Consider the following 22,802-nt stretch of genomic DNA (forward strand, 5'->3'; position numbering starts at 1 on the left):
TTTGCTGTTAGAACTTTCATCTCCAATTGTGACGATGCACAACCATCCAGTAATATTCCTTTATTTTATTATGAGGTTTTCACAACTGCTCTACTTCTACTTTTAGGCTCAGTCATGCCATGTTAATCTGGAAAGTTAAATCCCTCCTGGTATGAACAATGACTGCCTTGTTACTGCACCTAGGATTGCTATTAGTTGGTACATACTGAGAACTTCTATTCTTATATGCTTCTATTTTTTTTTCCCATGTTCGATTAAATGTGGATTAAAAGTCAAATCTGAACTCAACAAAAATGTGCCTGCATCTCAAAGGACTCACATGCCTCAAGGAGAGGCATGTGAGTAGTTTTAAGACTTAATGCTGAGCTACATGTGAAGGGAGAGGAATAAGAGGTGTAGAAAGTCTGTTTTACCAGTTTTTGCACTATTATAATGCGCGTGAAAATAGCCTCAGGTGAAATGAAATTTTCCAATCACTCTTTGTGATGTCAGAAAACATAACAAATATCCAAGTCTTGTGTGTAAAGCGGACGCTGGAGAGGCTGTAATGTAGGTATGTAAAAGTGAATGTATTTAAACAGGCTAAAAATAGAACAAGTGTGTGGACTCCAAAATAAACAATACTTAGTTGTACAGGTTGCGCTGCTTTTGACCACCAGATGGCACCTGTTACCATACATTTAGGTCATGAAAAGGATGACCCAAAACATAATGCATGTCTGACATGTTTTCAATTCTGTGGACTCAAAAAAATTCCAGAAAAAAAGAAACTAAACATTTATTTCTTATGGAAATACAAAATGGGATTTTGTGATAGCTTATATGCTTATATAACATCATATACAAAAGTATAAAAAAACATAATTGGTAGTAACATGGTAACAGAAAATAAAGTACAATGTAAACAGTCCATATATATATGTGCATACATGACGCCTGCGCCAAAACATAGCAATAAAGACAAATAAAAAATGATCAGTCGGGCAAAGTTATTATGTAGTAAAAAGGCTTCTGACTGTGTGTGTGAACGTTCTTCATACCAGCATACCATCATCAGTATGTGACGGTTAATGCATTCCAGTAGATATTTATTTTTATACTTTATGAAATGTGTCTATTAAGCCAACACATTGGCTCCCAATTGCTCCCATCTTCTAGTTGTAATTCAGTCAGAATTCCTACAATTCCCAGAATGCATTTTAGCAAAGGCAGGACAATACAAGCAGTTTTGAGCACAAAGGGTCAAGAAGTATTGCAACCTCTCATTAAAACAAGATGTCTATTTGTCGTCTGATCGCCACATATAAGATTATAAATATCAAAATTCTGAGTTTGAATGTCTTCTCCAAAACTACATAGTGCTCCTTTAACCACTAATGCTTTTTCCATAATGGAAAGTTTACCTTTCCAACCAAACTCCATTTTAGCTGCTGGAAATATGTTAAAGATGCCATGCTAGCTAATGGCTCAAGCTAAGTTTATCTGACAAATAAGTGACAAAACAAGAGAAAGCAACAAAGACAAGTTTGAGTCCAATCCTATTGGCTCCACATTTTGTGGTGTAACGCTCCGAGACTTAAGGTGGGAGGATTTGGTGGCTGGTTCTCCTCCATGGCCGAGGCCCAAAGCTAAGTGCTGCTAGTTGGCTGCTTCTTCTCAACTGTAAACTCTAGAAAAGACATCGCACCTTCACTTGGCCTCGAGCTGCTGCAGCAGGGGGTTCACCTCACTCTCCGGGGTTTTGACACTATCTGTCCTGACAATACACGTGGGGCGGTGGCGGTTGAGCATGAGGATCAGCTGCTGCCGTTCAAGCTTCAGCTCCTCAATCTGGGCTTTAAGGTCAGAGTTCAACATCTCTAGTCTCTCTGATTCCTGTGAGAGGATGGAAGGAGAAGGAAGTATTAAGGGAGGTAGAGTTGGAAAGTTAAGTGAGAATGTGAGAGTTTCAAATAATGACAAAGTAATAACCTCGGTATGTCTCACCTTTTGTAGATAATCTGTCCTCTCTTTCTTTTTGTTTCGACATCGAGCTGCAGCCACTTTGTTTTTCTCTCGCCTTCGTTTCCTCCTGTCTTCCTCTTCATCTCTCTAAACAACAGTGCAGGTAAAAAGGTTTCAGGTTAAGTTGTGATGGCCTTGCTGAACATTAAACTACTGAAGATATCATCATATGCCATCATATAAATAATAATAGCTTATTTGTATGACGTTCTCTACTACGGTAATCCATTTGTAATCTTGTATCTAACCATTTTATCCTTTTTTGTGATGACCCAAACAAATTGATCATCTGTGCAGTCATCAGTACGGCCAAGCTACCTGCTACCTGCCCTTATAGCTCAGTCGAGCTGAGAATTCATTTGTTCAAATGATTCCTGTCACCCTGATCGTGTTTTTCCCTGGACGTCAATGGTGGAAAGAATCTAGCACTATTTTTAGCAACAGCAACAAATCCTGCTATGTCCACTAGATGGACCTGTTGATTAAGATATGACACTGCAAAGGTGCTTTCAGTTCACGCAAACCTGTTTTCAACAGTTTGGCCACATTTTTCACACAATTAAGCTGGAATCTGTATGTTGAATTTGAAATATTTCAATATAAATGTTTAATGTTAAGAAAAAGAATGTAAACAGAGTAAAAACTCAAAATGAACTGTTTCTGATTACATTATCAGATACTCATTGTTTCCTTTACCTCTGTTTTGATCACTAGAGGCCTCTTCCCCAGACTATCCAGGAAGTGCAGAGGTGACAGCATTGTACCAAACTCCTGAAAGTCACCAAATTTGAGCTTGTCAGTCAGTGTGGTGGCTGAGATCCCAGCTAACGGGCCCAGGCTGGGCAGGGAGCCTGCTGTCACAGAGGGATCTGGGATTTGTCCTGGCATCGTGTCAGACTCGGTCGTGACCACAGCTAGGAGGCAGAGGGAGAAAATGGGAGACATACTCAGACTGCAACTAAAACCAGATCAATGAAAAACACATAAAACTCTGTCCGCTCAGCTTGTTATAGCACATGCTCAAGCATACTTTATGGTGTGAGGGGAGAAAAAAAAACATTTAACATTAACAAATTAAAGGGAAATAGATATCTAAGTCCTTTTTTAGACCTACAGTCTGTCACAGGGCTTCAAGAAGGCACTTGCCCGAGGTGCACTGCTCCTTTCTAGCAGTCAGACCGGCCAAACTGTGATGAATTGCTGGTCTGTTATAGGAGCCGGATGCTGAGGTTGCTCTCATTAGGCTATTTTATTATTTTGCTTCTTTTTCTGGAATGAATATACCACCATTTACTGAGATCTTGGCAGGAAATTTACTTCATATAATCCCCAGAGGCCAAAAGAGAGACGAACAAGACAGTGTACAAAGCAGACTCAGACAAATTCCCCCTTTATTTCAAGGAAAGTAAGCTAGAAAAGAAATGCCCGTTAACCATGGTTTCCTCCTTATGAGACTTCATGACAAGGGAGTAGATTATGGCTGCCAAAATTCAGCATAATGTGGTTAAGTTTGACCCCAAATTTAACTTATTTTATTTAGCCAAGAGAGAAATTAAAAGATGACATTGTTTACTCACAATCCTTTGTGCCCAACAGATTTTCATTACATGTTTTATTCTGCCGACCACTGACAAATGCCTTAATTTGAAAAATGCTGAGCGTGGACATTTAAATATATCCAAAGACAATGAGCGAGGTGTGTGAGCAAAGCCGGCCAAAGACACAGGAAATTACTACAACAGCTCAGCGGATTTCCAAGCCACATGATGCAGCCAAAAACGACCATCTGAGGTCAATTACTCAGAGACCTTTAGCCCACACTGAAGCAATAAACAGGCAATATTTGATATAAATGTCACTATAGAAAACAGTCATCTGGCTTGTTATTAGCTTTGAGGATATATCTATGAGTATTTTAAGGGAGAAGTTTATGCATGCCAATTATGCTATATCTACTAAATAGTTATGCAGAGAACATGAAAAGGCAGGCGACATGAGAGAAACGCATGGGAATTACTTTCAGTTTTTACACTTCCTCAAAATACAGGTCAAAAAAGTGGAACTCTGCAGGTCATGGTTTTGGCACATGATGCCCAGATGCAAATATCTGCTAAAAGAAAAAACACGGTGCAAAACAAACTACAGCCTGACCGATATATCAGTTAGCTGATATTTTCAGCCACTTTGGCCTGTCACAGATATACTGTATCGGCATAAATGTTGTCCAGTATGTACTGATGTGACACCGTATTAGATTATAATGCAGAAAAAGATTCTGCGGGTAATTGATACATTTTTAAATTTCCAGTGAAGTTTACTGCTGCAGTGCACTGATGTCATTTCACACAATAAAGTCTATTGTTAAACTGTCAAATATCCTGTCTCTGTTACATATCTTTGTGTGTTTGATCACCACATTTGAGGGATGAGTCGATATGCCAATTTGGGGTTTTTGGCTTTGGGGCTGTAAAACAAACGTGCAAAATGGAGGTAATGTGTTATTGCATAATAAGAAATGTAGTATTAAATTTGCACAAAAATACCAGCCAATGCAAAAGACAAACCCACCATAAACATTTCCATTAAAAGGGCTTCCAAGCATACATTATGTAACAATGACCATGATTTCAATATATTATGGTCCAATGTTAAAAATATCTCTTTTAATGTTAACTTTATTATTCCCCTGAAGGACCAACGAGCCAATTAACTTCTCCAGATTAGACTGCAGTTGCATCATTTGTTCTGAACTCTCTGCACACTCACATGAGAAAGCCCAGGGAATGAATAGTGGAATAGTTGAATGTTCAGTAGTTGAGGAATATGCGTGTGGTGCTCTCGAATCGCCTACATTGTGTTGCACACTGAAGCCATTGGTCAACTTGAAAGCGGAAGTTTTTCTTCAGTGCGGCATTTATCTTACGTAACTTTGTCTTCCATCAGAGAGCTGCAGTGATAAAAAAAAACAAAAAAAAAACGTAACAGCTTTTTGATCGCAGCGGATTTCGCTTCAGATAAAAAGCACATGTTACGAATCGACACTCACGTGAAGGTTAGACAACACTAAAGAGGAACATTTTGTTCTGAATTGTGCACGCCGTGCTCCCATTAAGAAGGAGCATGCCAACAAAAGAAAATGAGCTTTCTGCAGCATGCTCCGAAAAGATGTCAGGTCTACTTTGAAGAGCAGAAAAACACAGAAAAACTCAACGATTGCAGAGAAGATAGCGCCGAATAACCGAGAACATCGCAGCCCCGCTCGCCGCCTGCTCACAAACTATGCTCGGTGTGACCTATGCGTGGCGCGCCAAGACGCTGTTTAGTATGTAGAAAATGACCCAGTCCTCGACTTATGAAGTTTTTGAATACCGACCTGACTTTGATCCCAGGTGCAACAAATGTCCTTTCTTCTGGTCAGCCGAGGGTCGAGAGTAGATTTTAAAAAGTGGAAATCGTTGCATCAGCCCGATTTTAAACGTGATCCCAATCTGGGAGGATTTGGGAATGCGGAACTTAGGCTATGCCAGCCAAACGTAAGCAGGGATGTAAAAAAGTACATCGTGGGGGCAGAAGTGGGGAAGTCGCACCGCTCCTCCCATAAAGAAACACTGAGGCTGCAGACTGCAACGACAGAATGTGGCTCAGATGGAGGCCTGCACTGGAAATACAGTGCGACCACTCACCTACAGTGAGTCTCACCACAAATACAGAATGGATCAGAAAATATACAAGCTTCCTAATTATAAGGTTTTGTGAGAAAGTGGATTAAGTAATTCTATAAAAAATGAGAGCACTTATCTGAACTCTGCCTTCCTTTGCAGAATTATAATTTAAATTTAATGCAATAATATAAAAAGTCAACAGAACAGATTGCAAACAGCAGCACCAAACACCACTCTGAATGTAGATTTATTGTAATTATTCAGCAGCATAGATAAGCAATCAATGCTCATTTTGACTTGTTTTTTTAAATTTAACAAAGAATCTGAAAGGTAAAAAAATAAATCATAAGTTACATCTTGATAAGATATATATATAGTATATATAGCACTGGATGTTTTCATGGAAAACTTTCAATGAGGTCAAAACCACAGTCGATGACATTGAGGTATGCAGGTACTCAACATGGATGAATATGTAAATACAACATTTACATCAATCAATACACTATTAACAACAAAACACAAAAACCATACTGTAACATTAAATTCCACATTACATCTTAGATCTAGTAACAGATCAGATATATATAAGCTCTGAAAATTATTTGGAATTCGTCAGCATGCGTTTTAAAATCAAAACTTCACTTCAGTCCCAGCCATGCTTTTAGCTACATCAATCTGTTGGCTATGTTATCTGGAGAAAGTTTATATGTTTGTTTAGTCACACACGAGACATTTCAGGAATGTATTCCTTGAAGTGTTACAGCATACTGTGGCATATGTTGTTCAATATCGTTTCAAAGTCAGGAACCTGCAGGACAGAAACAAAACCAGAGAGATCACACAGATCACTTCCCTCTGTACATTATAAGGCTAAAAGAGTTGGAGAGTTGAGTAAATCAACTGATTCGGCTTTGCCCCCTCCACCTTTATGACTGTCTAGTCCCTCTGTGAGAGAGTCCAGCTCGGGACACCCAAATGTGAACACAGACAGGTAGTTGCTGCAGGTGGGGGTGGAGGTCACCACAGGAGTGCTGAGAGGCTCCAGGTCGCTGGAGACGGACTTGTACAGGGTCTCCCAGTCCGAGACCCCAAGAGAGCTACTCAGGTCAATGTCTGGCACGGATCGAGCCGTCTCCATGGGGGTTTTCTCCTCCAAACTGGGTAACATATTTTCCAGTAGCCCTTCCTTAATGTCCAGAGAGGGCTCCAGATCGCAGATGTTGATTTCAGCGCTGGCACACAGCAAGATATTGGAGTTCCCAGAGATTGCTGTGGACGGATCACTGGGGATGTCCATGTCCTGGAGCGAAGGAGCTTCCTGGGTGCCATCGTCTGGAAGGCTGTCCTCGTCTGGACTGGGCGGTAGCTCTGGGGACCCCGTGGGCTCCTGGAAAATAGACTCCAGCTCATCTGACATCTGGCACATGGGTTTATGTGTGGCGAGGATAAATTCAAGCCGCTCTTTCTCTTTGAGGAGGTTGGCTATTTCCGTCTCCAGGGCTGCTTTTTCCTCCTCCAGCTTGTCTGCCTCCTTCGGATAGAGCGACATCCAAATATCATCCACATTGGAAAACACACACACAGTGGGTGCAAATGACAGCTGAGTAAATGCATCACTGTTTACTTACAGTTTGCAGCGTGTCGGTGAGTTCCCTCCGTCTGTTGCGACACTTTGCTGCAGCCATTTTATTCCTCTCCCTCCTTATCCTCTTTTTCTCTTCCTCCTCTGGAGACAGCTGGGATGTAAAAGAAATAATTCAGTTATTGCCTTGAAGAATCCAGCCATTTCATCCTCTAATCCGCTACATCCGCTGACAATACACCCTCTGAAGAATGGCAAAAGCATGTTTCGCTGCAATGCGTCTAAAAATAGACCATTGTTGCAGACTTGCTGTGACCTGAATATAAATTGACTGCCTAAGGAAGGCACACAGCCAGCACACGGCACCAGAGGAGCATGCACAATAGCAGCGTTGCACACAAGGAATTCAGATTGGCATATGTAAATTCACACTATTGACTATTCTGTCCAATAGCAGGTAGACTTCATCTGAGCAAACCTACCTGCTCTGTTTTCCCCTTTCTGACAGCATTTTTTCCCTTATTCCCGCCCTCTTTGGGTGTTGCCTGGTGAGAGCTTTGTGGTTCATTGGCTTGCTTGCTACCCAGAGACGGGGAGACAGATGTAATAATCGTAGGCTGGACCATCCACTGGAAATCTGGGGTAGAGGAAATTGCAGTGACTGTTGGAACAAATGGAGTGTCTTCAACGCTCATTTCTTGGCAGAGCTCCTGAAAAACATGGAAATAACCAACAATGAGGATTATAAGAGATTTTTTTTTTTTTTAAATAAGTCCATCCCTTTGCTATTAAAAGGTTTGAGGTTATTGTGGTGGCAATCAATAAAAACCTATAAATCATCATGTTAGAGTCTAAAACAGAGGGTAGCCGGCATGTGTTGGATATTCTTGAAATATACCCCACCAGAAATAGCCTTCTTCGGATCAATATTTGACTTTATCATTGTTTCTGACGTCAACACTGACGCAGGGATGCTGTGGAGTCTCCTGAATGGATTTATTTTTCTCAATGAACCGCTGCATCGACACGCTCACATTTGGTCCCAGGACGTCGGAATCATAACAACCCGACCGACGCTGCTATTTTGCCACATTACCACCTGCACTAATCTCTGCTCCCCTCCAAAAAAAATATCAAATTTACCAATAATGACGTTAAAAAAAAAAAAAAAAATTAAGCGCACACAGTTAATTAAAATCTTATCAATCAGCTCCACCTCCCCCTCCCCCCACCGTTAGAATAAAAGGCATTAGGACACATAAAAAAAAAGAGGGATGTTTAATTTGCTTGTAAATGAAGCGCCTCCAGGGCTGCATGTTGAATATATGATCAACAAAGCCATTCATACCTTTGCACTGCTTTCTGAGGAGGAAGCTGGAGAGCTCGCCTCTTCTGGCGTCTTCTGGCACAGTGTCCCGACAGGAGACTCTGTCCGGCAGGTGGGAGAGACTGAATCCATGTCAGACGTCAGGTTGTTGTGATACATCACGAGGGGGGTAGGAAAAAAAAGCACGAGTCCCGATCAATGACAAATATGACTCTGGCCTTCCGCTGAGCAGAGCGGCTCGGGTCTTTTCTCCAGGTATATACCTGGTAACTGGACGACTAGAATGCAAGCCCCTCCTTTTATGCTCTGCTAGAATTTTATGAATGAACCAAGACTGTACCATCCGCCGAGGGGGAGGGGGGAGCAGACTGACAGCCACACGGGGCCTACATTTCGGGGTAAAAGAGCATTATTTTGACATTTATCCTCTGGTGTGGTTCCTCCATAAATACATTTTAACATTTTTCTTTTAGATGTGATCACAACAATATCACAAGAAGGACAAATTCTCGCGTTTGGCGCATTTTCACGTCCCATTCACAAATATCGGCTTCATGAGAAAAGCTATGTGGGGTGAGAAACGTGAGCCTATTTATAAATAGACATATGTAACCATTTCCTGTGCGATGAAAACCTGATGTTCTGCTGCATTCATTTAATCAAGGGCAAAATCCACGAACATACGATATCCACTGATTTTGCTTAATAAAACAAAAAATATATTACAAAAGGTCGACGCGACGCATTTTGCACGACCTTTTTTTAAAAAAAATAAATAAATAAATAAAAGAAAATACAGCTAATATGTCGACTATAGCCTCCATATTTAATCTGCTGACAGATAAACTCAGACTAAAATGAATTCCCTCCCCCCCATTTCATCTCTAACTCAGCCGTCTGGCAGCCCTCTCAGTGAGCTTCAGGACTGTCTTTTCCAAAGATAAGCATCGAGAGCTGTTAGCAGACATAATGAAATGATGCTGAATTGTTTACTTGGGGAGGAGGAGGTGGTGAGGAGGAGAGGGTCGGACATGTGGGGGCGGAGAAGTCACGTGTCACGACCCGGAACTGGAGGGAGGAGGGACATGAGGGGAGGGGCGGGGGGAGCTGGATGCGTTTGACGACAGGAGCATCATCATCCTTCGCTCCCATCACAACAAGGGATTGGCGACATGTCTAGACTCTGCGTTTTCCTGCTGGTACCGGTCCTCTTGGACCTGGCATCTGCTATTCAGTTCTACCTGCCGGTCCGCTCTGTGAAATGTCTGCATGAAGACATCCACAAAAATGTGCTGGTCACAGGCGAGTATGAAGTCAGCCAGGAGCCAGAAACTACAACTAATTTGAAGGTACGTGAACGTGTCGCACGTGTAACATATGGCAAACTTTCTACAGACTTCTCATGCAAGAAATGTAAGATAAATAAAATAAGACATTAGCTCATCCTGCTATAAATTGACATTCTTGTAAATACTCTCACTGTGTTTACTTTTATTAATTGGGGGGAAATAAAAAGGGTAAAATATTTTACAAAGGGTAATTGTATCCTGCATCACAAAGTCTCTTTTTTTTAAATAATTTGAGATTTCTGGAGATGTCAGAAATACAATACAATAAAAAAATAAACTAAAAATGTTTTATGGAAAACATCTCATGAAGATAGCACCAAAAAACTGAAGACATTTTAAAATACCTCTTCATTATGAGCAGTCTAATACCATATGTTAAGAGAACTTTGTGTCGTTTTATTGGTTTTGCGGACTTTAAGATCAGGAAACAAAACTAAGCCTGATGTTGCTGGTCTAGCCTCATATAATAGCCTCCAAAAGGACTTTTCACTTTGTATCCACTGAGTTGAGATAGTGACAGACCCCTGTGTTAACGCTTTCCTCAGATCACTGATGCTGACGGCTTCCTGCTGTTCACTAAGGAGAACGTCACAAGAGGGAAATTTTCGTTCACAACAGAAAATCACGACCAGTTTGAGATTTGCTTTCACAGCACAGTGCCAATGGGTGAGTGAACTTTCTAAAAAAAATATGTACAGTTACTTAAAATAATATGAAAGACATGACATCTATTTTTTCCAATTGACTATTAATCATAGAAGGAATATTCCAACACAAATGGATAAAGAGTACATAAGCTATTGGTGACTGAACATGGAGGCCAAAGATACATGATGATGTGATTCAAGTGATGCAAACTCCTAATTATTTTCTGTGAATAACTAATGAGCTATTAATGCTTGTCATAGGCGGTGGGAGGGTCCCAGACCGACTGGTCACACTGAACATGAAGCATGGCGTGGAAGCAGAGAACTATGAGGAGGTGAGGGACCGTCTTAAAGGAACAATTAACCCAAAAATGAAAATTCAGTCATTATCTACTCACCCCCATGTAGAGGGAAAGTCCAGTGAAGTTTCATAGTCCATAAAACATTTCTGGAGCTTCACAGCAAAACAGTATGGAGCCATTTTTCTTTCAGTTGTGTTTTAACATTTTTAAACAAGTTCCCATCTACTTCAGTTGTTTAGAACGCTGCAACGCTGTTTTGCTGTGAAGCTCCACAAATGTTTTGTAGACTAATATGAAACATCACCTGACTTTCCACCGGCATGGTGATGAGCAGATAATTACTGTATTTTAATTTTTTGGTGAACTTTTTGTGATTCTTTAAAACCGTACCATAAATTTAGACTATGGCTGATAATTTAATGCATGGTGACCTTTGTGACAGCAGTAAGAAAGATGATGCATGTTAATAAATATTACTCTTGCGACCTCTTTGTCAGATTGCAGGTGTGGAGAAAATGACCCCCCTTGAAGCAAAGCTGAGAATCCTAGAGCACCTATCACAGTCCATTGCAGATGACTTTGATTACATGAAGAAGCGAGGGAAAGAGATGGGACAAACAAATGGTAAATGATTATTCGTTGGTGTATATGTACACTGTAAGTAATTGCTTAAGGGAAATTACAGCTGCACTGTTTTCTATGATTGAAAGTCTTTAGAGCATTTTTGTCTTTTGGCCACATCCCTATATGTGATGCCATATAAGGTGATTTGCCTTGAACAACAGATGAAAATCACCTGCTGTGTGGCCAGAAGAAGAACAAGCTTAAATGTTTAAACTGTTTAATCCATAGCTCGTCGTGTAGAAAATCTTTTGACCATTGTGACAATATTTTAGTGCTATTTTCTATCTCAAACAGCTTCCACCAACACCCGAGTGCTGTTCATCAACATCATCTCCATGAGCTGTTTGAGTGCACTGGCCATATGGCAAGTGTTCTACTTGAGACGATTCTTCAGGAGAAAGAAGTTGATTGAGTGAAGACGTTTTGCCAGCACGACCTGAGGGATACAGCACGATCATCAAGTGGACTGCACTGCTTTGGGAACATTTACTTCAATGTGTCAGGATTTGCTATTTTTCTGATGATGCATCACATTACATCAATATTCACTTTTATTTTAGTATTTCCTCTTCTCTCTTCTTACAAAACTAAATGTTATTTATTTCTTACATATGTCTTCCTGTGAATGTACAGCTGTTTTAGTTTAAAACAAAAGGTATAGGTCAAAGGGCTTTGGGGGAATTTAACAGGGGGATTCTTATGAGTTACTTGAAATTATGAAATACACATTTAAAATAAAATACACACCGACTTATGTATTTCCAAATAGTTCCCATGCTTTATACATTCTTCTCAGCTTTTGGAGGTTGGGTTTCTGTAATTCCTGCAGGGACAAGAATGCTTAGTCACAACTCGATTACTGTATTCAATGAGGGAATACTACATTTAATACAAAGTCAGATGTGCTACTTCCTCTTGGTACCTTCTGGTCTTTGTCCAAATGGAGGATGTCTACTAAAGGAGCGATGGATGGGCGGCCATGGGCGCACTGGAAGGGAAGCTGGCAGGAGGACAAGGATGCCACCAAGCTGCAGCATTCATCTCTGCTCAGGCTGTCGTTGAATTTGATGGCACCTGTTTAATGCACACATGTATACCATGACTTGTATGAAGATTTTAGTGTGAAATTGTGATTAACTGAATCAGCATTGCACATTAAAATAAACTAAAGGATAGAGAAAAGTCATTTAACCTTACCGTGGCATGCTAGGGAGGCTAGCACCTTCAGAACAGTGAGAGGCAGAGTTCCTTTCACTCTACCAGTTGAGCGAAGTAACTGAGACAAAGAGTAAGAAAGGACACCATTTATTAAGTAGTGAAGTCATTTACCCACACCAAAGAGGTTTAGGTGCTAGAATCACACTTCAAAGCTTACCTCAATCTGCTCTCGAAGATATTCCTGATGTGTGGTTATAGAAAAAAAAGCAAAAGGGTAAACTTAGGTCACAAATACAATAGATGTTCTTAAAACGAAGGTTTCAGAAGTCTTACCTCAACAATTGGCTTGATAACGGATTGTCTCCCCCGCCTGAGCTCATTACTCTCCTTTTCCATAAAGCACAGCGGTACCTTCCCGACAAAGACTTTTGGATCCGCTGCTTGCGAGAACTTCACTTCTAGGCCCAAACTCCGCAAATGTGGCTGACAAGACCTGGAAGAGGAAGGGTCCACTATACTATAACAATAATGCCAATGTAATAATGTGCATGACATGAAATCAACTGGTTAGTAACCTGCACTTAAGGCTTTAAAGAGCAAGAAAGTTGTGTGGTGCTGTTTGTCAAAAATGTAAATAACTGCAAAAAAAATTTCAGTGTTCATTCTGACACAGAGCCATAATCTCTCTGTCCAAATCGGGCAAAGCACTTGCAAATGTTCCTACGAAATGACTCCTTCCACTGTCTGAATATGTACATGCTCCTTTGACAGTTTAAAGAAAACACAGTGAGAAAAACACACTTTTTGCACAAAACCTACAGGTATTTAACTAAGGCATCTGACAGTGTAAGCTATATTATTGCTCCAGAGTACTGACGCTACTGAATGATGGCATATGAGCCAAAATGCTCATAACAGCTCTAGGTTGAGACAGAGGTGAAATGAGGCTGCGTCACTGCACCAACCCTTTCTGTCATCTATATTGCTACCATCCTTCACCTCATTGCCAAAATCTGCTGAAGGGTGTCTCGGCTGTTGAATATAGCAGACAGCTGGCTCTGAAACCTCAACCAGTGTAGGGCCAAGTGCAGTCCATCAAGTAATGACAATACCATCACAGATCACACCAAAGTAAAAAAACACTGGTGCATTCTAAACACCGTCACCAACACATACAGGCGGTGGATCCAGAAACAAACATGTCCCACAAAAGTAAAAAATTCAGATAATTCCTCTTAAATTGGCAGCATTCTTCATTCTGCTGAATTAGTGATATATCTTCACCCGAGCCGTGCTAGTGGCAACAATAGATACCGAACGTTTTGAAAACGATGGTCATAGAGAAAACTAACCTAAGCAGCCTGAGCTCCTCTTCGGTTACACTGATCTCAAGAGGTGGCAAAATGGTTGATGAACACAGACGTCTCTCACCTGGTGCATCTGGGTCATTCTCATAGGAATCTATGACAGGACATACAGTTACTGTATGACTCTAGTATCACATTGTGGTCCCAACAACAGCATTATTGATTTTACATTTCATTCTCAGTATTAACACCATTCATCGCATGTTAATTTTGTTTTACCTGCAACTAGATTTTCCAGTCGAACTCTCTCATGCGCAGCGTGTTGATCCACCAGCACCAGAAGGTTTCCTGGGTTTCAATATAAAATGCTTGAGATGTTGATACAACAACGAATGACAAAACTGTAATATTCCAGTCAGTACCTTCAGTTTCAGAAAGTGTGGTGGGCTCTTCATCTCTTGTATTGATGAGACATGCAAGAAACTTCTTATCCACTTGATGAATGACCTACAGGTATTTAAATAGCAATTACTTCATGGCATCATTGAAGGGGAAATGGCTGGAGCATTTTAAGAACAGTTTATCAGAACATTCAAAAGGAAAACTAAAGATAAATTTGCCTTCATTGACTGAATCATGGCCTTAGAAAAGCGGTATGGAAACAGGATGTTGTGGATCTTGACGGCCAGTCCGTCAGCTTGCCCACTTGATATGTCCACTCCAACCTGTCGGCACAGGAGAGTTCAAAATGCATCAATAAAACAGCTTAAAATCTGAACGCTCCACTTTAAAACAGATAACACATTGTGTCGTTTACCTCAGGAGGTCGGACAAACACTGGGTTTTTCCATTTTGAATACAATGAGGTAAGGGAGTTGGAGCTCTCAACGTTGCCATCTGTAAGACAGACAAGCAAGTATTTATTTCATATACTTTGTGTGTTTTAGGCACCCTACAGTCTACAGTCTGATCTGTCTGTGAGGTACCTCGGTCATCAAGCCCTGAACTAATCACTCTGTCTGTCCTGGATTTAGGTAGGAAGGGCAACACTAGATCCACCTGAAACGGGTAACACCTGTATTCCATCCCTACAGTTTAAGAAACATGAACAACATAGTATTTAACAATCATGTCAACAATAAAACTAGAATGATAAGCACGGAAGAACTGCTATCTCACCCATTTCAGAGATGACACTAACTGCCATATTGGTGACATCAGACGTACAGCGCACTTGGGTTTCTTCAGTAGGCAGGTCCTCGTATCGGCTGAGCCCAGTCACTTTGTTTATGTACACCGTCTTTCCCACAGATGTGTCGTAGTGATGAATCCAGTCTCCTGATGCTGTAACCTCCTCCCTCTCAGCCAGCTGAGGATCTATACTGCAAAGTGGGACTGGCTCAGGATTCAGTGCAGTATCACAGTGATCCTCATTGTTATTGCCATCTTGGATGCCATCAGTACCCTCAGCGAGACAGGTATTGTCCTGTGATGACGTCCTGGACAGATGTGGTAAAACTTTTGAATTGTCTGTCCTATGTTGTTTCAAAATGCAGAGTTTAGCTGCCAATGATTTTTTGCCTCTATTCTGTACTGACTTTGGTTTCACGTTTGTGAAAGCTGAGAGGGTTGGTGGGCTTTGGAGGCTGTCTGTCTGTGGGAGTCGAGTATTATTCTCTTGACGAGTCTCTTGAGAGGGTAACTTCAGTTCATCAGATTTACCGTACACTCTTCTAAACTTCTCAAGAGATCCAGACTCTTTACATAAAGACAACTTTGGATAAGTTACACTTCTGGGAATCTTCGAGGGAATCATACGAGCCGAATCTTTGAAGAGTTTCTGACAAGTTATGTCTTGGCCTGCATCCAGTGAGATTTTGCGTTTTGATGCAAAGGATCTCTCTTCACATTTCTGTGCTAAAATTTGCTCCTGAAATACTGACTTGTTGATTTGGGAGCCCTCCTGAGTCTGCAGACTTTCATGAATGTATGGATCGGACAGTCGGATCTTTTTGTTACTTACTAAAGTCTGTTTGTTTCCTTCTGTACCCTGGCAGTCTGGTAAAACATACTCAATATAGTTTAAATCAGGCTGAATTTCTTGAGTGATGCTGTCTTGTGAAGTCTCATTGCTGGTTGAGGTAGTACTGTTTAATCTTGTCTCAATTTCTTTTAAAAGTTCCAGTTTTTCAGTTGCTAATTGTTTGATGGAACTTGACGTACCGGTACATAAAATTTGAGAGCCTTCCCCAGCTTCACTGAATGTTGGGCCCCCTTTTTCAGTAACGTTATCATCAGAGGCAGGTTCCAGTCGAGCTAAATGACATGGTGGCTCTTCTCTACATTCTTTGTTTATGCTTTTCATCTTTTCCAACTCATTTTTTTGCCCCTGTTGTTCAGTCTCCGTCAGCTCAGACTCCTGGCAAACGCTGTTCTCACGCACAGTGTCATCTTTGCACTTACGATGAACAGAATGAGATGCCAGTTTCATTCCAATACTGAAATCTAGTGTGGGAGCACTGCTAGTTGCCTGGTCACCATTGCCACTATTGTGACCATCTTGGTCTGTATTGTCAGTGCAAAACAATTGGGGAGACACATCGTCCAAGTAATCTTGAGAAAGCACCGCCACCAAGTTCTCTCTGCTGAGGAAAGCTTTCACTGCCTCTTCTATACAGAGCAAAATACCATCCCAATCTTTGAACTCTATTAGAGTTTTGGCAGGCTCAAGACATATGTCATACTCTGAGTAAGAGCATTTGATATTTATGATGTATACTCCATGCAGATCTTGGCTCCGTTTGTGCTTTGGACTCCTGATGGCAGACTGCCTCTCTGGACTGTCATTTCTCTGATTTGAACTGCTCAGCCTGCGTAGGAGGAAGTTCAGTAGTTTGTGTATCCGTGTTTTCAGGAGCAGTCTGTCATTTACATACAGGAACTGTAAGCTGTTATTGTAGTGGCCCTCTCTGCCAATGTGACCGATCACTTCGAACTGTCCATGCGTGTGGCTGATTTCTCCAAGCTTCTGTGCTCGACCAAGGCCATGTATCTGAACAAACCTGTAGTAGGTGTTTTTAGCTTTAGGAAGCTGCACCATCATGGCTCCTGTGCAGTCATTCTTCAGGGTGAAAGACACAGAGGGATGCATCAGAGAAATAGCCTCCACTCTGTGTCTGATCCTCTCACGCTCGAGCACAGCGTCCATCCTCTTCCTCCGGACTGGCATGTTGTGGAAGAAGTTACAGATGACAACAGTTGTCCCTGCAGAGGGTCGTGCAGTCTCTGCTTCAAATACATCCATGCCCTTGCCATTCTTGAAGATTTTGACGTGGGTTTTCACTGATGATCTGGCGCGGGATGAGATTTCAACAAGTGTGGCCAGAGAAACCACACTTGCCAGGGCTTCCCCTCTGAAACCATACCACCTGAGGTCATCCAGGTCTTCAACAGAGCTGCATTTGCTTGTGTAGTATCTGTTCCCCACGCACTCCATGTCCTCAGCGTTCATCCCAGCACCGTTGTCGATTACCTGGACTTTGAACGCCTCCATCTCCACCCTGACCCCAACACAGGTCGCCTCTGCATCAACGCTGTTTAGGATAAGCTCCTCTACGCACTGCTGAAGCGAGGGGATAGCGACACCCGAGCGGAGTTTCCCCTGAACCTCTTTAGGCAAACACTTAATCATTGTGCTCATTAAATTCACTGCACTTCACCTGGCATGACCGGAAACACAGTAGTAAGAGAGTAAACTGGCTTAAAATGACCCCCTGCTAGTTAACGTCTAGTCACATTAGCTTAACGCTAGCTAGGATGTCTACTTTGTGTTTTTGTCTGCGACTCGTCCAAAAAAAGTGGGGCGCGGAGCTCGTTGAATATCATTTTTTTAGACTAAAGCATCAAAATCCATGCTAAAATCAAACCTAGCTGCTGTTTACAGTCAACGTGAAACAACAAGAGATGAGCGCAGCAGCTGTGAGCCGAAGCTAACAGCGCCCTCTTCCGGTGTGACGGACCGAACTACAACCGTCGTGTCCTCTGCCGAACGTCGGCTGATTGCAACCTGCTTTTAACGCGCATACCGCCACCTAGCGTCCGGAGTCTGCTACTTCATGTGTTTCTTTGGTACCCATTAACAGCACAAACATGCAATATTATCGTTGTATTTTCAAGTTAAAGTTTGTTAAATGAATTAAATAATACGCTATTACTTTACTTTTGCTCATACTTTCTCTTTATTGACTGCTCTTTTCTTTCCAAAATAAAACAAGCCAATATATCCATCTCCATCACATTTTTCTCAGTTACATTTGTTTTGGAATATGACTGTTCATTTATATTCTCAAGGTTTTTTTCTCCCCCGACTCTTGTGAGAACTGAATAAGGACAATGAAAACATGCTGAAATCTTACACCTTTGTGCCTGAGTTGCGCCTCTTAACTTGACTGCACTGAACGATTGCACTTGATAAAAGGAAATAAAAAGAAATTCAAAAAGAAGAAGAAAGGTGCATACAGTATTTACAGTCTGGGTCTAGTTAATATCACCTCTTTTATTTTCCCTTCTCCACGTCTCGGCAAACCTAGTTCTGTGACATTCTTTACAAGTATTTCTGATTAATCATATTAAAACTAATTGAGGATAAAATGATTGTCATCTTTTCTTATTTTGTCTGTTTTTCCACTGCAACCTGTGGAGCTCAGTCCTTGCCAAAGGAGGGCAGAAGCATTCTGATGAGAATTTAGTGATTCACCAGGATCCTTTCAGACTCCTTCAGTCAGTCTGTGGAGGCTGCTGATGACAGCAGTGACAGATTTCAATGTCAAACCATTGCTTTCTTGCAAAGTAAGATGTTTGCTGGACTCTGGTTTGTTGCAAAATGTCCCATTCGAACAGATTAACAGTCTCAAATAATATGCTCACCCCTGAATACCACTCAATCATGTTCATCTAAATGTTTAAGTCTATGTTCCTGATAGCCAAGGTTTCTGTTTCATCTGATAAAACTATTACTTTACTGCAGTTAGTACAATAAAATTCAAGCAATGTGACGCCAACTGAAAGGAATTTTAATTTGTTCATGTGATTCCACATATTGTAGATGTTAGGACACCTGACATAAACAAATCTTTTACATTAATCATATGAGTTGCAGTCCAACCAATAAAATACACAAAATAAATAAAACATCTGCTTCTATGTAGTATTACAGGCACAACACATGGGTTATTTTATTTTACAATGGTAAAAGAGGAGTGTTCCAGGCTATTGAGTGTTTTCTCGTTCTTAAACTCTGCCTTGGTTATGTTGGACTTGGGGCTGCCAGTGGATTTCAGCCATTCTTGCATTTCTTTCACTTTGCTGCATGGGCCTTGTAGCTGCCCCTGAACAGTTCCTGCGCCTGTGTTTTGGACCCATCCAACCAGGCCAAGCTTTCTCCCTTCTGCCTGGAAAATGAAACACTGTGAATTAGAAGACAGCAGAGGCAACTGAGGGAGAATATGGGATATATATTAGTGAGATGTGGTCAGGATGGGCCTTGGACAATGTTAAGAGACTGGTTGTCATTTTCCAACCTACATGAATGAAATATTTGTGTTAAAGCTAAAAGACAGCATTTTAACCTTATAAATGATAGTTTGAAAAGAAATCTTGTATCAAGGTCCACTTAAGTAGCTTCTGAGCTTCACTCAGTTTTCACCATCATTCATTATAATTAACTGAATTGATGATAATGGATCCACAATACAGTGAGAAGCTATAGAAAATGTTAAAAGCTCCACAGACAGCTAGAGAGTGAACCTGGAGCTAAGATCTTCATGTCAAACAAAAAAAGATAATAACTTTAGCTCATAAAGCTTAAGTTATATCACAGTGAAACTCACTTGAGTGTATTTCCGGAAAAATACACCTTGCACTCTGCCAAATATTTCATAATCCACTGAAATTAGATCCTCGTTGGACATAGTGGACCTAGAAAAGGAGAAATAAGACAGCACTTGTCTATTTTAGGGACCCACCATGCATCGCTTGGGCTACGGCTACCACACGCTAAGCTAACACGACTTGTTTCTGCTCAAATCATTTGAAACCCGGATTATTAACACGCGTAGCTTCGTATTCATGCTTTATGAATACACGATAGCTCACTGTCCGAATTACTATTCACCTGAATATTGTTTAAAAGCCGTGGGAGGGAACACACAGCGCTGCTCCGAAGGCTCTCGATTCAAACACATAAAGGGAACTTCGCTTAAGGAAGTGTTGCTCATCGGACCAGTAAGGGAGAACACCCGAGGAGCCTCAGCTTGTTTCTAGGCAACCGATGTAAACATGGGGGAAATTATTTGCAACAGTTTTTCCTCTCCGAGTGGGTTGGGTTTGTTTGTAGCAAGCTAAACTCAAGGTCACTTTTAATTCGGAAGTCAGTCAGTAAGTGAGAAGTTTTCTCATCTCTATTGGCATAAAAAGTGAGCTTGGCAGTTCATTCAACAACTAGCAAACCAATTTCCTCTTAAGGTTCACTGACTTACATATCCTGAAGCCAGAAGGAAGGAAGGAAGATGGACGAGAAGTCCCAAAAGTGGTCAGAATGGTGCAAAATTTTACATGACAACTGAGCTGTAATTTGGTCGAAAGACACAGAACAAGTAAGTTGGTTTGATTTCTCCTTAAATTGTCAAGTTCAACCTGAGGACTTGGAATTTGACTTGGTTTTAATTTTCTTTTAGTCTCAAGACTTATTACATGGAAATACTTGAGTAACTTAAGACTGACCTGTGCTCAAGTTCGATTCAGTCACACCTGAGCTCTTTTAACAATAGTTATACTATGCAGATACCAGCTTTGTTCCCTCAACCCTTTTCTCTTAAAACCTTACTTTATTTTTCTTCTTTTTATTTCTAGAAAATATACAGGAAAACCCCTTAGTGGCTGGTGCTTAGTGCTCAGGTGTCTTGCACAAAGATCTATACAACAACGATTCAACCTCAAAGACATGATCTTCAGCAGCTGATTAAGTCATGAGCACATACACAAGAAGAGGACAAAGTCCTCAAGGGAAGACCAACATTGCAAGAAAAAAACATGGCGATGTCAATACTCAAGCACAACAGGGTACTGTACCTGGTAGGAGAGCAGGTGAAGTTGACCTGCCATTTCCAAACAAGCCTGTGACCATTAGACCTCACAACCCCAGGACACATGCCTCACTTGATCTGTATGATATTGAAAAATGTAGTATTACAAAAGAACCAAGAACCAGAGAACATCATTCAAGTGGCACCAGAGAGACCGCGGCATCCCAGCATCCGAGAAAAGACTTTCACAGACAGTCCAAACTAGAACTGCAGATGGACAAAGAAATTCATGCAAAAAAGCTGTTGCTACAGGAGAAGCTGTGGAGGCTAGAGGAAACAATAACACAAAAAATCCAGAAAGATAGTGTTGACGCTGCTGCAGGTGATGACCAGAAGAGAAGAGAACCAGTTAGAGGCAGAGCAATGATGAAGCAAGAAAAAAGACATGAGGATGTTAAACAACTTAGGAAGAGGCAAGATCAGAGGAATGAGGACAGAATGAGGAATACACATGAAGAAGAAAGGGCCAGATGGAAAAAAAGAGAAACTGAAGTTTCACACAGTCCCCAGTCGCAAAGAAAAGGACAAAGGGGAACTCATGAGATCACAGTTCATGGGCAAGACGTGAGTGGAGAGCCAATCAAATCGAGGTGGGAAAATGTGAAAGAGCACACCAGAGGAAAAGGAGGGGATGAGAAAGATAATGGCATATGGGGAGAGACAGGTGTGAAAGCAAAAGAAAGAGACAAGACAAGAGATCAGAAATACAGGGACAGGACATGTAAAGAGATGTATGGTTCAGAGGATGAACGAGACATGCCTCAAATGAGTCAACAGAAAATTTCTCATCGAGCTGCAACAGAAAACCGCAGAGTTGCAGGAAGAAACCAGTCCGGTGAACCACGGCTTCCACCAGTCTCTAGCCCTTCTCATTCAGATGTACCAGAGCAGGGGAAGCTCAGACTTACAGAGAGCATTGACGTCAGCCCCAAACTTGTTCCTTGCAGAATCTGCAGCAGGAAGTTTGCATGCGAAAGACTAGAGGTGCACGTCAAAATATGCAAAAAGGTTAAACAATCACATCGTCAAGTCTTCAACTCCTACACCAATAGGACCAAGGGATCGGTCTTAGAGGAGTTCTTGAAATTCCACAGCGGATCCACGACTCCAGAGGTAGGCTGGTAACATTTTTGCCTCTTTGAAAAGGCTACCCAACCTTAAATTGTACAGGTGTTTCAACAATTTGTATTAATGCTACCCTATGGAGTTTTTGACCAGTTGTACTGCGAGAGGTTTCACGGAAAAAAGGTTTCATAATTACTCAGAAATGTACACTTTTTGTTGATTATGAAATTGAGGGATTTTAGAAGAAAAGGTGAAGATTTAGGAAGAGATTTATCAAATTTCTGTTTGTGAATTGAGAATTTTGCATGTAGAATGATGATGTTGATCATATATCAGCTGAAAAAGTGATACCCTAGGTCTCGCCAGAATTGCTGAGATGTTTTACAATCAAAACATAGGTGAGAGGAGAGAAGAAATGTAGGATTCAGTTCACACTAGGGACTAAAAGTCAAGATATCTCAGCCTCTGCTTCTTCAGATTTTACCCTTACCCCACAATTCACCTTTATGGGAATTTTAAGCTAAATTGAGTGTTTTAAGTATTTTCTGTTTTTGATGTCTTTTTATTCAGGTTTTAAAGAAAAAGAACCCAAGGCTTCAGGACCGCTCACTCCACTGAGACGGCCCTCCT

The 22,802-nt window shown here is 41.2% G+C and overlaps 5 protein-coding genes across 8 annotated transcripts; 1 reads left to right on the forward strand and 4 right to left on the reverse strand.

Annotated features, from left to right (window-relative positions):
- Window positions 1–765: 765 nt before the first annotated feature.
- On the reverse strand, window positions 766–5,559 carry LOC141010121 (jun dimerization protein 2-like). Its single transcript, XM_073482951.1, has 4 exons — window positions 5,378–5,559; window positions 2,701–2,918; window positions 1,987–2,091; window positions 766–1,875 (listed from the first exon to the last, which is right to left on the reverse strand). The coding sequence occupies exons 1-4, from the start codon at window positions 5,463–5,465 to the stop codon at window positions 1,690–1,692; spliced, it is 597 nt and encodes a 198-aa protein (XP_073339052.1). The 5' UTR covers window positions 5,466–5,559; the 3' UTR covers window positions 766–1,689.
- A 337-nt stretch (window positions 5,560–5,896) lies between these two features.
- On the reverse strand, window positions 5,897–9,650 carry LOC141010747 (protein c-Fos-like). The gene is made up of 4 exons (XM_073483837.1): window positions 8,600–9,650; window positions 7,734–7,961; window positions 7,298–7,405; window positions 5,897–7,200 (listed from the first exon to the last, which is right to left on the reverse strand). The coding sequence occupies exons 1-4, from the start codon at window positions 8,735–8,737 to the stop codon at window positions 6,532–6,534; spliced, it is 1,143 nt and encodes a 380-aa protein (XP_073339938.1). The 5' UTR covers window positions 8,738–9,650; the 3' UTR covers window positions 5,897–6,531.
- On the reverse strand, window positions 8,626–17,885 carry mlh3 (mutL homolog 3 (E. coli)). 4 transcript variants are annotated; one of them, XM_073483834.1, is made up of 13 exons: window positions 15,145–17,885; window positions 14,952–15,053; window positions 14,783–14,862; window positions 14,586–14,690; window positions 14,388–14,472; window positions 14,245–14,313; window positions 14,011–14,119; window positions 12,992–13,151; window positions 12,876–12,899; window positions 12,698–12,776; window positions 12,423–12,574; window positions 12,248–12,323; window positions 8,626–8,700 (listed from the first exon to the last, which is right to left on the reverse strand). In XM_073483834.1, the coding sequence occupies exons 1-12, from the start codon at window positions 17,663–17,665 to the stop codon at window positions 12,252–12,254; spliced, it is 3,558 nt and encodes a 1,185-aa protein (XP_073339935.1). In that variant the 5' UTR covers window positions 17,666–17,885; the 3' UTR covers window positions 8,626–8,700; window positions 12,248–12,251. The 4 variants fall into 4 exon arrangements, with proteins under 4 accessions (XP_073339935.1, XP_073339936.1, XP_073339933.1 ...); XM_073483835.1 differs by lacking the exon at window positions 8,626–8,700 and adding an exon at window positions 11,913–11,936; XM_073483832.1 differs by lacking the exon at window positions 8,626–8,700 and having other exon boundaries at window positions 12,034–12,323.
- On the forward strand, window positions 9,650–11,997 carry LOC141010748 (transmembrane emp24 domain-containing protein 10-like). The gene is made up of 5 exons (XM_073483838.1): window positions 9,650–9,927; window positions 10,473–10,593; window positions 10,836–10,909; window positions 11,374–11,500; window positions 11,795–11,997. Exons 1-5 carry the CDS (start codon window positions 9,751–9,753, stop codon window positions 11,914–11,916), a joined length of 621 nt encoding a protein of 206 aa, XP_073339939.1. The 5' UTR covers window positions 9,650–9,750; the 3' UTR covers window positions 11,917–11,997.
- A 1,131-nt stretch (window positions 17,886–19,016) lies between the features above and the next one.
- On the reverse strand, window positions 19,017–20,223 carry acyp1 (acylphosphatase 1, erythrocyte (common) type). Its single transcript, XM_073483824.1, has 3 exons — window positions 20,138–20,223; window positions 19,854–19,941; window positions 19,017–19,415 (listed from the first exon to the last, which is right to left on the reverse strand). The coding sequence occupies exons 2-3, from the start codon at window positions 19,932–19,934 to the stop codon at window positions 19,200–19,202; spliced, it is 297 nt and encodes a 98-aa protein (XP_073339925.1). The 5' UTR covers window positions 19,935–19,941; window positions 20,138–20,223; the 3' UTR covers window positions 19,017–19,199.
- Window positions 20,224–22,802: the final 2,579 nt, after the last annotated feature.

This window comes from Pagrus major, chromosome 16, assembly GCF_040436345.1.
Source record: "Pagrus major chromosome 16, Pma_NU_1.0".
Classification (NCBI taxonomy): Eukaryota; Metazoa; Chordata; class Actinopteri; order Spariformes; family Sparidae; genus Pagrus; species Pagrus major.

Bases quoted from the DNA above. Each gene is read 5' to 3' on its own strand.
- mlh3 (XM_073483834.1), bottom strand. From the start codon at position 17,665: ATGAGCACAATGATTAAGTGTTTGCCTAAAGAGGTTCAGGGGAAACTC. The intron at 14,120-14,244 runs GTAAAACAAAAT...GTCCTGTCATAG, and splicing joins ACTGGAAAATCTAGTTGCAG to ATTCCTATGAGAATGACCCA. The intron at 12,324-12,422 runs GTACCAAGAGGA...TTGTCCCTGCAG, and splicing joins ATTTGGACAAAGACCAGAAG to GAATTACAGAAACCCAACCT.
- LOC141010748 (XM_073483838.1), top strand. From the start codon at position 9,751: ATGTCTAGACTCTGCGTTTTCCTGCTGGTACCGGTCCTCTTGGACCTG. The intron at 9,928-10,472 runs GTACGTGAACGT...CGCTTTCCTCAG, and splicing joins AAACTACAACTAATTTGAAG to ATCACTGATGCTGACGGCTT. The intron at 10,594-10,835 runs GTGAGTGAACTT...TGCTTGTCATAG, and splicing joins TCACAGCACAGTGCCAATGG to GCGGTGGGAGGGTCCCAGAC.
- LOC141010747 (XM_073483837.1), bottom strand. From the start codon at position 8,737: ATGTATCACAACAACCTGACGTCTGACATGGATTCAGTCTCTCCCACC. The intron at 7,962-8,599 runs GTATGAATGGCT...CATGTTTTTCAG, and splicing joins CCTCAGAAAGCAGTGCAAAG to GAGCTCTGCCAAGAAATGAG. The intron at 7,406-7,733 runs GTAGGTTTGCTC...TTTACATCCCAG, and splicing joins GAAAGGGGAAAACAGAGCAG to CTGTCTCCAGAGGAGGAAGA.
- acyp1 (XM_073483824.1), bottom strand. From the start codon at position 19,934: ATGTCCAACGAGGATCTAATTTCAGTGGATTATGAAATATTTGGCAGA. The intron at 19,416-19,853 runs GTGAGTTTCACT...TTCATTTTCCAG, and splicing joins TTTTCCGGAAATACACTCAA to GCAGAAGGGAGAAAGCTTGG.
- LOC141010121 (XM_073482951.1), bottom strand. From the start codon at position 5,465: ATGCAACGATTTCCACTTTTTAAAATCTACTCTCGACCCTCGGCTGAC. The intron at 2,919-5,377 runs GTCGGTATTCAA...TCTGCCTCCTAG, and splicing joins GCACCTGGGATCAAAGTCAG to CTGTGGTCACGACCGAGTCT. The intron at 2,092-2,700 runs GTAAAGGAAACA...ACTGTTGTTTAG, and splicing joins CTCTAGTGATCAAAACAGAG to AGAGATGAAGAGGAAGACAG.